The sequence below is a fragment of the Herpailurus yagouaroundi genome, unplaced genomic scaffold (assembly GCF_014898765.1).
Source record: "Herpailurus yagouaroundi ecotype Mexico unplaced genomic scaffold, PumYag 159, whole genome shotgun sequence".
NCBI lineage: Eukaryota > Metazoa > Chordata > Mammalia > Carnivora > Felidae > Herpailurus > Herpailurus yagouaroundi.
The window spans coordinates 80426701-80440793 of record NW_024412400.1 but is presented as its reverse complement, the minus strand read 5'-3'; the positions used below and the strand labels follow the sequence as shown (position 1 = coordinate 80440793).

The window sequence follows — 14093 nt, the reverse complement described above, 5'->3', positions numbered from 1 at the left end:
TATATATATTTAAAGTTAGTTTTCTGTGTTTGCAACTAAAAAAAATGAAAGAGAGAAAACTAACATAAATCATTTATAGTTTGGCTGTTTAGGCATGAGGCACATTGCAGACAGGGGATGATTGGATTTAAACAAGAGAACCCTAGACCTAAAAATTCCTACTGTTCTCATCAGGTAAGTATACTGGAAAGGTATAAAGCATTACATGTGTGAAAGCAGAGACTCTGAACGTTCAGAGATGCTTAGGGTGCAGTGCGGTGTGCTTAAGAACATGTCAGAATATGTATCGCCATCTTTCAGGCTGAGAATGAGCTATGCCCCTCTCTTGGAGACAGACATGCATGATAAAGTCCTGGGGTAGCTACGATCATGTCATGGGACCTGGCAGCGGCTCTCATTTCACTTTCTCTGACAAGGGAAAAATATGGTTATCCATAGTGATTTTTAAATACCTCATAAACTTGGAAATATAAATATTTTGTTTAAACAGCTACAATTGCCGATCCCTAAAACCCCTCCGAAAGTTCTAGAGTTACACTTTGCATGAACTCTCCTGCCATCATTTTAATTGTAGACTGCGCCTTCTCTTAAATCCCTCCTTTACCTCCTGAACCCCACTCTTCTTGGGGACAGGTTAAAAAAACAAAACAACTCTATTTCTGTATCCAAACAACATACCCGCTGAGACTTGGCACGTTCATTTATGTACTGAATTAAATATGCATTATGTTTTACTTTCCTCATATGTGACCCTCTCAAAGAGGAAAATCAATGTCAATCCTGTGAAAGCTTATAGAAAGTGGAAGCGAAGCTAGAAACCAAAAGTGGAAATACATCCCTAGAATTATAAGCTTTTCCCAAACAAACTAAAAAAAAAAAAAAAAAATGGGCACAGAGGGCGTATTTTTTCTTTTTATCAAAATTAGCCAGAGTTCAAAAGGATATCAGAGCCATATTTTAACAAAATGCTTTACTGAGACACCCAGACTTGTTCTTCTCAGGTTGCTTTTTATAAACACATTTCAGGCCTGTGATCTGTGCTCTAGAAACAACTCTGGCACTGACTACCCCCTGTAAAATACCGTGGTTCAACTATTAGGAGGTAATATTATGCTCATAGGCAAAATGCTGATATGTGTAAAAATTCTGGAAGGATAATCATTTTTCCTTGCCAAAAGGAAAATTACCAAGTTTCATTAGGAATAAAATAACATGCCACCACTTAAGAATATGACTATTTTGTTGGTCAAAATGCTTTGGATTTTTTTTTTTTTTAATTCTTAACCTAGTCTTAGAAAGATCACTTTGCATGTAGCTGAGAAAAGTAGGGCAGTCATAAATGAATTTGCCAAGAACTCTATGATCTGAGTCCCCGATGAAAACTCATTCAAATAAAACTGAAAGACTCTATTATCTCATCTCACTTTATGACTAAACACAATCTGGAAAATACACCCTTGTAAAGGAAGGATTTATGGATGCCATGCATATTTGACGGTAGCCTTCTTCCCTTAATATGATCCTAATTCTGTAAAGATCAGAATGCACTAATAGAATTTACTTCTGGAAAGTCCAAGCACAATAACATTAATAGGTAGGATGAAAAGAAGGAAAGAATGTAAGAAAGAAATTCAGGAAGAAAAAAAGGAGGGAGAAGAGGAGGTAAAGAGGGAAAGAGGAAGAATTCTCACCAAACCATGGAGGTTTAATCAGATAATATTTTAAAGGTTTGAAATAATATGCATTAAGCTGTGCAGACAACAGTCTCTTGAGAAAAGCTTCGTTCTCGTTATCTGTCATGAAAATAATGACCTGAAATGTCCACCGTGGTCCCATATTAATGACTCAGGACTTAAATTGTTCTCAACTTGTTCTGGCCACTATTAACTTAAAACAACAGACAAACCAAAACGCTATGATCATTACTAAAAGTGGCTAGTCTGAATGGGTGGCAAAGGCTCAAACTGAAGTCGATCTTCACTATCTGACTAAAACCAGAGTTAAGACCAAACATACTCCCTAACAACGTTCCAAACATCACCTTCTGGCATACACGTGTTTTAATTTAGGAATCTGTAAGGTACTTCCAAGAGACAGGGAGAAAAGAAATGCTATGAGAAGACCTTAAGATAAAGAGTTCACACTTCTCTGGATTTTGTGTTCCATTTTTGATGAGTGTGTCTTGGAAACTTGGGACATTATTATTTATGTTACGGCCTCTCCAGTGGAATATTCATAGTAGTGTAATGAGGCTTTAACCAGAAGGCACACATACATGTTGCTCTCTGATTGTCTTCCATGAAAGTGCACCAAGAGAGCGGTCTCAGGAAAGGGACTTCAGGCACATTTTGCAGAGGTATATCTTTTTCAGCCTACTGATTTCCTACAGATGGCTAAAGCAGGGTATGGAACATGCTGTCATATTTCATTCATAACACACATGTACTGTAGCTCTAGGGAACAGATGGACAATCACTTGTTTAAACTACAAATGTGAAATACTAAGGTAGAATGGCAATATTTCTAGAAATGTATATGAGAAAAAGAAGCCTTTCCAAGCCAAGAGGAATGGTGAGAGGCTGTGAGGTTACATCAGTGTTTCCCTGATCTCCCTAGCAGCTGCTATAATTTCCCCGACACCCTTCAAAACTTGATAATGGAGGGATCAGGGGGCAGCCGACACAGATTTGACAAGAGAAGCCCAAACCATATCAAATAGAAATAACACTGTTATTCCTGGCTGGTTCACATTAATAGGATTTTTTACTAACTAGGAAAACTGTTCTAGGTTGTGTTTTCAGAGCCCTGTCTTTAGTCTATAAACCCTCTAGGATAGCCCCATTGTAAAAGTGCTCTCTTTCTTCCTCCGAACCCAAATAAAAATAGTTGGCTAAACATAGAGTTTTATACACTTTAAACATCACCATAAACATCTCTGCAGAATCTTTCCTGGTGAGGAAACAATGACAGTGTTGATAACTCTGCTGCATTAGCCAACAGACAGCCAATAAAGTAATTTTGATCAGAGAAGGTGCCCCTACAAAAGCCATTTGTCAATGACAGGAAAAAGAACTTGCATCTTTGAGCTGCAGAGATGTCCAGCATCTCAAAGCCTTAATGCCTCATGTTGGGACACATGACTTTGTTTTGAGTTTTAAATGCAATTTTGCTTGCAAATGAGACTCCACATGGAGTCCGTATGAGCTAAGGATCCAGACAGTGAAGATACCTGATTTTGAAATGGTGTGCAGAGCCCGTGACATAGTGGGTTTCCCTCCCCCCTTCCATGTCTCTCATTATACGGAATTACCAAGTATTTGTGTTCTTGACCATTGTTTAAAGCCAGTATATTTTAACAAACTTTCTCTTAGAAACTCTAATTTTTCTATTATTTATGAATTTAAATAACAATCAAGACGATATATCAAAAGACAAAAGAATTATAATTGTTAAGGTAGTTTGATCTTTCTATCTCTGTTATAGGCAAAATTTCACGTAACTAGAACAGTAAAGAGTGATTTGGCATTGTTTAAACCAAATGATTAATAGAAAAGACAAGAAAGCAATATAAATCATATAATTAAGAAATCCCGGAATAAAATATGTAGGATCCTTTCCTTAATATACCTTGTGAAAGAAAAGAAATCTAAATCTAAATATTTCTGCATATGTATGTGTGCACATTCATTATTATAAAAGTATAATAGGTCTATATTAAAAAGAGATTTACTTTAAAACTCTTTGGTAAAGATACTCTGAGGTTATGTGATAAAAATGTACTATAAAGATTGAAAGCAAGCAGTCTTCTGGCAATGCCACAGTGATGGGTCTGTGACAGCATTTTCTTATAACTCTCTCTCTTTTTAAAATGTTTTGGCTTGTAAACATTTAGTTACATAAGGACTTAAATGTAGCAAACAAGTAGAATGTTATTGCATCTTTATAGCATAAATATTTCCTAAATTTTCCTCTTTTGGCAAAATTTATAATAATATGACTGCACTTCAAGAGATAACATCCATCTCTCAATAAATTGGGCTTTTGGCCTAAACACAATTTCCCCCAAGTATTTCATAGACAACAAATTGCTGGAGCAATTCAAACAGATTGTATTCTCTCTCCAACTGCCCAACACTCAGTGCTCTTTGAGATCATCAGCATGGTCTGATCTTGAACTTGGAAGACAGAAATTCAGAGATACAGTCACTATTGTATCCTAAAATTCACATGCTGCCCAAAATGAATCCCATTGTATTTCACATTAAGAAACATATAAAAGACCAATGACAAGAGTAGCAAAGTAAGGAAAGGACAAAGTTTTCTGGGAAAACCTTGGAAAGCCATAACGTCGGCAGTTCTAACACAAAACTATTGGGTGAGCAAGGCGAATGAGCCGCGAATTAACTTAGATGAAGCTAAGGACCAAAGGCTTAAGAATTTCTTATTGAAAACAAGAAAATCAAACCAGTTTTACAATTATTTCTACTGAAGTAAAATAAATGTAATTGGAATTCCTGAGGCATGGGTTATAATTTAAAACATGCACAAATAATTTTTCATTTATGTTCTGAGTGTTAAAAATTAAAATAAAAGTCAGACTAGAAAATTGACTTTATCACTTTATAATCAGGGGAAAGCTATTTGTGGAATCAGGGACGGGTGCACAAGGGAATGGATCTGTATCTGTTATATTTGATTTCTTAAGCTGGTGTCACGTATACAGGGATTCATTATATTATTATTTATTCTTTTGTGTATATTTAAAATACTTCATCATTTAAAAGTATATACTTGTGGAAGATTTGAAGAAACGTTTAAGAAATCTCAATCCAAAATACTTGACTAGTTTACAAATGGCAACCTGCCATTATTAAGATGGGCATCTCTCTTTAAAAGAAACGAGTTAGAACCCAAAAGAATGGTTCTGCAGTTGGCAAGCAAGCATTTCAATGCCCAGTAAGAGTTTGAATAAAGATTCCAGGCAGAGACTTTGCATATTTTTAGCTCAGAAAAGCAATTTTTTTTTTCAGCGATTGTCTGAAAGCGTGGTGTAAATGTCACATCGATGATATGAAAATGTCTCCTGCAATATGTAATTGGATTTATAGCAGGATTACAAGAGTAATGAAACTGAGGTTTCACAATCTTTTCAAGCTTTCCTGTCTTTTTAAAAGTAAACTAAACAAACTACACGATTTTATTATGTGTGCTCTGATTTGCAGTTGTCAGGCAAAAAGGACCTGGGCCTGGGGGAAAAAAAGGAAGAATATGAACAGTTCTTTATAAGCAATATTCTTCCTGGAAAAACTCAACTTTGGTAGTTGTGTTTGGATATTATAAACAAACAAACAAACAAACAATACAGCAATATTTCTCAGATGAAAAGTGGGATGGTTTTGGAAGTGTTATGTTCTATAGAAAACAAAATTTGTCTGTATTATTAGGTCTAGGTAGCATGGAAAAGGAAACTCTTAAGATAATATTGTGAGATAATAATAGGCTTTTCAAACATACCCCCCAATTTTTTTTTCCCCAGCATATCCCACCCGTAATTCCCTCAGAAAAAAACTGAAGTTTGGATCTCACCAATAACTGTTTTCAAATGAGCCCTGAGCACCAAAATCACTATAGACTTTGAATTTCCAATCAAATTTGGTTGCAAATTCAATAGGCGCTTGTTTTAAACTATGTCATTTACAGCTTAAATTCTTTGTTGCCTAACATATACATTGCACACTTTTACCCCCCACCCCCCACCCCAAGGGACATGACCTGTTTCGAGCAACAGAAAGATGTACTTTTCCAATACACACAGAAAGAATGGCTGTCCTTTATGATCACAGACAATGTGGAAGTGATAGGATGAGACCTTCAAGCCTAAAAGCACCTGTGAGTTGGCAGACTCACCCAGGAAAATACTGTGTGACAGCAAATACCACACTAAAAAAAGCCATTCAACCAGATGAAAAGTGAGACAAACATAGGGATTAAAAGTTACAGGAATGCAGAAGTGAATGGGATGGAGTATAATCCGTGCAAAAATGTGGAAGTCCTTGGGAACAAAGGCCCATCAAGGTCCTACATGATTAAATGTGAAATGTGTATTTGGTGAGAACTTAAAAAAAAAAAAAATCTCATAATCTATGTGTTTCTAAAGAAAGGTTAATATTAGACGAAGAACAGAGACCATCCCACGGTTTGATTGCCTTTCCTGTATTTTTCCCATGTCTTTTCTTATCTTGTTTCTTGTGTTTCATTCTTCTCAGCGCCACCAACTAACTGAACTTAAAGGTCAGTGCTGGCCTTGGCCGTCAGCACCCTAATGCGGGCGGAGTTGCAGGTCTTGCAGAGGATGTGTCCATCCAGAGGGTAGCAGCCTTGGTTATCTCCTTCAGACAGGAGACCACCACAATCCTGGAAAGATAGATGGAAAGGATGTAAGTGAAAATGGCAACTGTGTACGTGAAGGCTGAATTCCTTAGCTTTCCATTCAAGGCCTCCCTCCATAATGTGGCCGCTTCCTGCCTTTCCTCTTCATGCACCGCGGGCCCCCTCCAAGCCTTCCCCGGGATACAACGTAATGTCTTGAATGAAACTGAACAAGAGACTGGGGACATAAAGACAAACAGTAAAATGACCCCCCTTCTCCGATTACCTAATAGGAAACGCGAGCCCCAGAAGAGAAGAATACCAGGGTCTGGGTGCCCAAGTAGTAGTTTTGTTCTCCTCTCCCAAGCAACAAAAACAGCAACAAGGACAAGAGAAAATAAAACAAGGGTAGATCCCCAACCACTGAGTCATCTTGACCTTTTAGCATTAGTCTAGGATCTCTCAAAAGGAATACACAGGTGCAGGGACAGAACTCCTTGGCAGTTGGGTGGGCAGAAGCCAAGCTGCAGAGTGCCTCCTTCCAAGCAGACGGGCCAGCAACAGTACTACTGTCCTCAGCACCTCTGCAGCTCCATTTGGGAAAGCGTTATACAAGAGTCAAATATTGGCCCTTGCCTTTGGAGAAAATGGAAGTTTCTCTGAAAAGAAAAATACAATACTTCATCCGGTGGTGGGTGCCCTTGCTAACGTCAGTAGAAACTCTTCTAAAAGGCTAGAAGTGCCGCATGCTCAGCTTTTGCTGTCCACTATGACGGCAAGGAGGTCACAGGGGCTCATGTCTACATTTGAATGCCAGTAAAATTTTTTTTTCCCAAGGTTTATTTATTTTTGGGACAGAGAGAGACAGAGCATGAACGCGGGAGGGGCAGAGAGAGAGGGAGACACAGAATCGGAAACAGGCTCCAGGCTCTGAGCCATCAGCCCAGAGCCCGACGCGGGGCTCGAACTCACGGACCGCGAGATCGTGACCTGGCTGAAGTCGGACGCTCAACCGACTGCGCCACCCAGGCGCCCCAGAATGCCAGTAAAATTTAAGTTTAGAAGGAGTATCGCCCACAACACAACAGCAGCAGCAGCAGCAGTGGCAGCAGGAGGCAGGCTCCCCAGAGGGCTGGCTTTGCCAAAATGAGCAAAGCGGATATTCCGCAGTTCTAGAGGCATTCCGGAAACTGAATAATGGAATTAAATGAACTCTTTGCATCTCAAAAAAAAAAAAAAAAAAAAAGGACATGTCATAAGTGACATGGCTGTAAACATTTAATGAGCAGACATCTATGATCACCTGAAAACCCTGAAGAGCCTGAAGTCAACCACAGTGTTGGAACCATTCATGGTTCTTAGAACCAAAAGGGGCTATATCGGGCATCCAGTCCAACCTCCTCGTTTTTATAGATGGGGAAGTGAGAGCAGAGAGGGAAGCGATTGGTCCAGTGTCATGAAGCATCTGTGACAGGGCTAGAACTGTGGTTTGCCCTCTCCTTATTTACTGTTCCTCTCATTTTATAGTACTGTTTTAAAAATGCATAGGAACTGGAGGGTATTACGCTAAGTGAAATAAGTCAGTCAGAGAAAGACAGATATCATATGTTTTCACTCATGTGTGGAATTTGAGAAACTTACCAGAAGACCATGGGGGAAGGGAAGGGGGGAACATTGTTTCAAACAGAGAGGGAGGCAAACCAGTAAGAGACTCTTAAATACAGAGAACAAACTGAGAGTTGATGGCGGGAGGGGGGGGGGGGGAAAATGGGTGATCAGCATTGAGGAGGCCACTTATTGGCATGGGTGTTGTACATAAGCGATGAATCACGGGAATCTACTCCTGAAACCAAGAGCACACTGTATACACTGTATGTTAGCTAACTTGATAATATATTATATTAAACAAATAAATAAAAAAGTTTATAGGATTTCAAAGCAAACTTAATTCGTACTGCTGTCATTTAATCTGGAAGGAGAAAAGGCACACATTTCATACAACTCTTGGCACAAAAAACAAAACCATCAGAGGTCAAAGCCTATTTGTATGTATAGCAAGTGTGTGAGCAATGTTGAAGAGCTTTCCTTCTTTGAGCTTCAGTTTCTCCATCTGTGAAATGACTTCTAAGGCATCTATAAGCTCTTTCACACTTATGATTCAGGTCAGTTTTAAGGCTGGAGGTTGCTGTTCCTCTGTAGTCATAAAATCTTGTGTAAAAGCTGGTAGTTTATTATCTTTTTCTTAATTATTATTATCTTTTCTTATGTCAAGGGAAGAGAGCTATATGGAACTTGGGCTCTAGAGCAAAACAAAGAACCCCACATAAATCAAGTGGTTAGCTACAGCTAAAGCAGTGAGTGGAATAAATGTAGTCCCAGAGAGCCAGAGACAGCCCCCCAGCCCTCCTGGCCCCACCAGCCCCTTAGTCTTTGGAAGGTCACCTAGTGGGACTAGATGAACCAATGACGGGAGGGTGTGGCAATAGGCAGTTCATACTCTCCCCACAGAGAGAAGAGAGAGCTGCTAACTACTGCCCTCCAACCTGGATTACAGGCCTCTTGGACGTATTCCCACAGCACCTGTGCATACTTCCCCTGGAGCTCTTAGCAGCTGCCTGACCTCCTGTCTTATGTGCATAGTCAGTGCCTGCTAACTCAACCAGTCTCCATGACTTTGAGCATCAAGTTCCAACCCCTTGGAGAGGAGTGAGATCTTATCTTTCTCAATGGCTGAGAATGGATCTCCGTCCCATAGGAGTATCAGAGTCACAGTTAAAAACACATTATAGGGGCGCCTGGGTGGTTCAGTCGGTTTAGTGTCCGACTTCGGCTCAGGTCATGAGCTCATGGTTTGTGAGTTCGAGCCCCATGTCAGGCTCTGTGCTGACAGCTCAGAGCCTGCAGCCTCCTTCAGATTCTGTGTCTCCTCTTCTCTCTGCCCAGCTCATGCTCTGTCTCTCAATAATAAAATAAACGTTAAAAAAAATTAAAAAAAAACCTCATTATAACGATGACAATAATAGTAACAAGAATACCATTTCCTACTAATTTAGCACTTTGTGGTTTATGATTCTTTAACATACAGTTTTGTATTTTAGTGGCACAGCCATATTTGGGGAGGTGAATAAGAATTTGAGCCCTTTTTACAGGTGGGAAAATTGAGAGTGAGAGGTAAAGTGACTTATCCAGGGTCACCAGGATTAAATGAAACCGTAAGATCTAAAACCCAAGTCCTATGAACACAGGTACCAGGGGTTTTCCCCAGATTGAATAACGGCTGTATTTGTGAAAACCTATTTCCCTTGGGCCTTGCAGCACCTGCCATGCACTGACAGGGTGTGGGGGTGCTGACCACAGACCTCACACCGGTAGCAATGAACATGGAAATCGCGATCCAGAGCCACAATCCGGACAGTCTCCTCCTGGCCCGGGGCCGGCATGATAGGCTCTTTGCACACAGAACATCGGGGGGCAAATTTCCTGAAAATGGAGACAACAGTTCTGGTTAGACATTGAACATAGACACTGACAAACAGGTGAGACCCACAAGTGGAAAGATGAGGGGTAGGTCAAGAGTCAGGACATCTGCTCTGTCATCTTGCATGACCTTGAGCAAATCACGATCCTTTTCTGGGTCTGTTCCCTCGGCTGTAAAATAAGGGACTTAGACTCAGTGACTTTTGAGGTCCTTCTAGATCATAAAGTGAGATTTCGTGAGGCTGGGGAGTGAGTGTATACAATCCTTATGGATGAAGAGCATCTAGGAGCTATTGGTCACATGGTATGTGACATAGAATTCACTTGCGCATAGACTGCAAACACAAATCCTGGGTTAGGGCAGGGTCCTGGCGGCCCTTACTATGTTTTCTTTTCCTTGACCTCATCTTGTTTGACTTTCACTTCTAGACCTTATATGTACTCCCCAGGCCCTCCACAAATATTCTGAGGTTGGTAGCTGTGTCATTCCCACTTATTAGAGCCTCTTTCTTTGATACTAAGTTCTAGGAATTAACACAAGAAACCTCGACCACATATCTTTTCAAAACAGCAGAAGTCAGCGACCTTAAATACACCAAACTTGCTATGACCAAGCGTGTACTTCTGACATTTCGATTGTGTTAAACTCTTGTTTGAAAAGGAAAAAGTTAAAAAGCTGTCAAGTTCTTTATTCCTCAGAGGGTTTTAGCACTTCCAAAAGGTATGAACACTTACACATATAGAGACACGTATATGTGTGTTTTTGAGGTTAACTGTTAGTGAGGAATTTTAACATTTCCTAATCTCTTAACATTCCTGAATGTGACCGATGGCCCTAAATTTTTTTTCTCAGAGCAGATTAAGAGGCTGCAAATATAGGCTGTGCATCCATCCCTATCTCCTGGAAATTAGGGGTAGCATTTGGGAAGGTGTGAAATAAGACATGATTTGAAATGGCCACGGATAAAAGCTGATAGAGGTTAAAAAAAAAAAAAAAAAAAAAAGGACAAACAGACTGCGCAACTCAGTTTTTTCATGGTCATGGTTTTAAGATTAATGATGTTAAAATTTATCTATTTGTAGTGAGACTTAAAAAGAAATAATGATAGTAATCTAATACTTTGCAGAGCACTTTATGGTTGTCAAAGCATTTTTACATACATTATACTCTATATGTACATATTAATTTTCTTGGCAGCAGCCAAAAGGCATCTGTATGGCTGCAATCTAAATAAATATGAATTAAGCAGCAGATCAATTGATTGCTCTGAAAGAAAAATTAAAAGGATCAGGGTACAACTGCAGCAGTAATCAGGGTTGTTATAATTGGCATTTTATGCAAGAAGTTTACACTCAGTGGTAAAAAAAAAAAAAAAAAAAGAAAAAGAAAAAGGAAAAAAAGACTGCTTTGGACTACCTGATTATTTTTGCATCTGGGTCATCAGTAGTGAAATAAGCAGGCTTCTGGAATCCGCTGTAGAATTTCCTTTCCCCAAGCCCATCGGGACTGTAAATTCTGTGGGGTCAGAAGTCTATCTTTTCTATCATTGAACTGCGTGCCTGCCCCTATTTCCTCAAGTAGAATTACTTCTCTAAGATAAAATATCTTTCCCTGAATTTGCCTATTTTAGTAGTGATTATTTGCACATCTTCGGGGATCGCTCTACGGTGAGCTTCCAGCTGGCAGGTTCTGCTCAGTCTCTGAATCTCCAGAAACAACTTCTGTGACCAGGGCAGACAGTAGAATTTCAGGCTACCACTCATAAAATGAAGTGTCTGCCATTTTGCTCTATAAAAAGATGTGACTTGGACCTTTATGTTCAATCTTAAAGTCCTTCCTCTTTGGAAAGGCATAAATTGTGTTCTCGCTGAGTAAGGATTCCTTCCTACCAATTGGCCTCATTTCCATGATGGGAAAAAACAAAGGGAAGACAGGAAGTGGTTTCACAGTCCCCACAGTGTTCCTTGGCCGGCATTTTAAAGACTGTTCTAAATCCCAGGTGGTCTGTTTCAAAGCTCAGCTCACTCAGCAGATAATAATAATAATAATAATAATAATAATAATAATAATGATAAATAATAATAATAATAATAAAAGTAAATTTGATAAAAAACACTTTTGATTGCTCAAATGGCTACCATATATTGTGTGCTTATTAAGTGCCAAGGCTTGTTAAGCGCTCTGCACACTTGACCTCGTGTTTTTACTGACAACAACATTATGAAGAAATAGTTTTTATCATTTCTGCTTCATAGCCACAGAAGCCAAGGCTCAGAGAAGGACAGTCTTAATCATCTTGTGTCCTGGCACATTTCTGGCAATCAACAAATGGATGCTGATTAAACAAATAAATGGATGAATGTAATGTCCCTGATAAGAAAGCACAGATAGTGAAATAAAGGCTCAACACAATGAAAGGTCAGTTAAATAAACCTGCTTTTCAGAGCTCACTGTCCTGGCACTGGGAATACAGAAATAAACTAGGACTTCTGCAGCCAGACTGGTGAGGGAGTTCTATCTATTTCTGCATTTATTCTATTAAGTGCAATATACATATCCTGCCATATTGCAAAAATGATTCAAGGTGGTAAGTGTAAAATTGTGTGTGTGTGGGGGTGCCTGGGTGGCGCAGTCGGTTAAGCATCCGACTTCAGCCAGGTCACGATCTCGCGGTCCGGGAGTTTGAGCCCCGCGTCAGGCTCTGGGCTGATGGCTCGGAGCCTGGAGCCTGTTTCCGATTCTGTGTCTCCCTCTCTCTCTGCCCCTCGCCCGTTCATGCTCTGTCTCTCTCTGTCCCAAAAATAAATAAACGTTCAAAAAAAAAATTGTGTGTGTGTGTGTGTGTTCTTTATTACTAATCAGGCTGTGTATGTACTAGCTATAGCTGATTTACAAAACTCTGCAGAACACAGAGAGGAAGATATAAATTCAAACAGGGGGACAGGGGAGGGTTGAGGTCAGGGAAGTCTTCTCAGAGGAGGTGGTAATTGAGTTGGACCTTGAATGAAGGCCATTTAGGTGAAATGGGAAAGTGTGTGTGTGTGTGTGTGTGTGTGTGTGTGTGTGTGTGTGTGTTGAAGGTGAGGGTGGACACAGTCAGTTTGCCAGGGAACTGGTTTGAACAGTCATCTGAAATAGGAAGAGTTGCTACCCAATAGGATAGAGGACTTGAGCCAGCATTGACTGGAGGTGGTTATGCAGGGGATGGTCCATTAACAAGGCCTTACAAATAGTGTTTGGGAAGCTTGTTACTCAAAGTGCTGTCTAAGACGATCGGGGAGATTGTCAGAAATTTGGAATTGGGAGGTCCCACCCCAGACCTACTGAATTATAATTTGCAGTTTAACAAGATCCCTAGGTGACTTGTAAGCACATTAACATTTGGGCAGCACCAGTTTAGAAGACAGGATGCTAAGAAGGCGAGATCAATCCCTTCTCATGGGCCTTCCGTATCTCACTTCCACTCTCAGGCTGCTCTAGTTACAGCCAAGCAAATCTTCCTTGAATGTAGAGACGCCCTTCCCCACTTCACCCGTTCTTTATTTCCTGAGTGGTTCCTGCTGTCAGGAATTTCTGTTTCTCACTTAAAATACTTTTCAGATTCTGCTTCCAGAAGCCTACCCAGATCCCGGGGCCAAGTAATCTCGGACTCTGCCAGTTCAAGCCTTCGCCTGTGCCTGTCTCATCGTGTCTGGCCCCTTCTGCCTGATATCACACATACTCTGCACTTACTCCCTCCCCTCCTTCTGGCAAGCTCCTTGCTGACAGGGGTTTTTCTCGGTGTGTCTGTGCATTTTCTACTCAGGCAGCTTCTCTCCTTGTATCTCTCTCCTTTAGCGCGGAGCACCCAGAGGGCTCTCTGCAGATGTGGCTCGACTGAATTGAAAGAGATTTCCTAAAAGCTTTCCTTCCTAAAAGACCAAGCCCAAGGCCCCCCCAAAACAGTCTGCAAAAGAAGGCTGTTTCCCGCTCTGTACCCTCTCGTTTGCCTTGCAATGCCCACCCTGGGTGAGGCTTTTAGCTGCTTTGTGTTCTAGTACTTTCAAGGCTCAGAAACAGGGTTCTGTAAAATTTCTCTCTTATTTTTCTTTGGGAAATCATGAAAAGATCAAGCTTTCCCCCCCTACATACCTGCCAATCATGCAGACAACATTATTTAAAAAAAAATAATTTGTCTTTTAACATGCCATGGAATTAGTGGTGGAGGGGGAGAGATGGGGGCTGGAGATGGTTTTTGCCTTTTAGC

At 40.3% G+C, this 14093-nt stretch overlaps 1 protein-coding gene across 7 annotated transcripts in view; it reads right to left on the bottom strand.

The window, feature by feature from the left end:
* Nucleotides 1-1261: 1261 nt before the first annotated feature.
* The window catches only part of LPP (LIM domain containing preferred translocation partner in lipoma), a 692086-nt gene continuing 679254 nt past the window's right edge, over nt 1262-14093 (bottom strand). For 5 of the 7 annotated variants that reach the window (XM_040481156.1, XM_040481155.1, XM_040481157.1 and 2 more), the window contains 2 exons: nt 9729-9849; nt 1262-6414 (listed from right to left, as the gene is read on the bottom strand). In XM_040481156.1, coding sequence (XP_040337090.1) covers nt 6286-6414; nt 9729-9849 — 250 coding nt within the window. In that variant the 3' untranslated portion in view covers nt 1262-6285. The remainder of the gene's footprint in view (nt 6415-9728; nt 9850-14093) is intronic. The other 2 variants (XM_040481153.1, XM_040481159.1) reach the window with 1 other exon arrangement.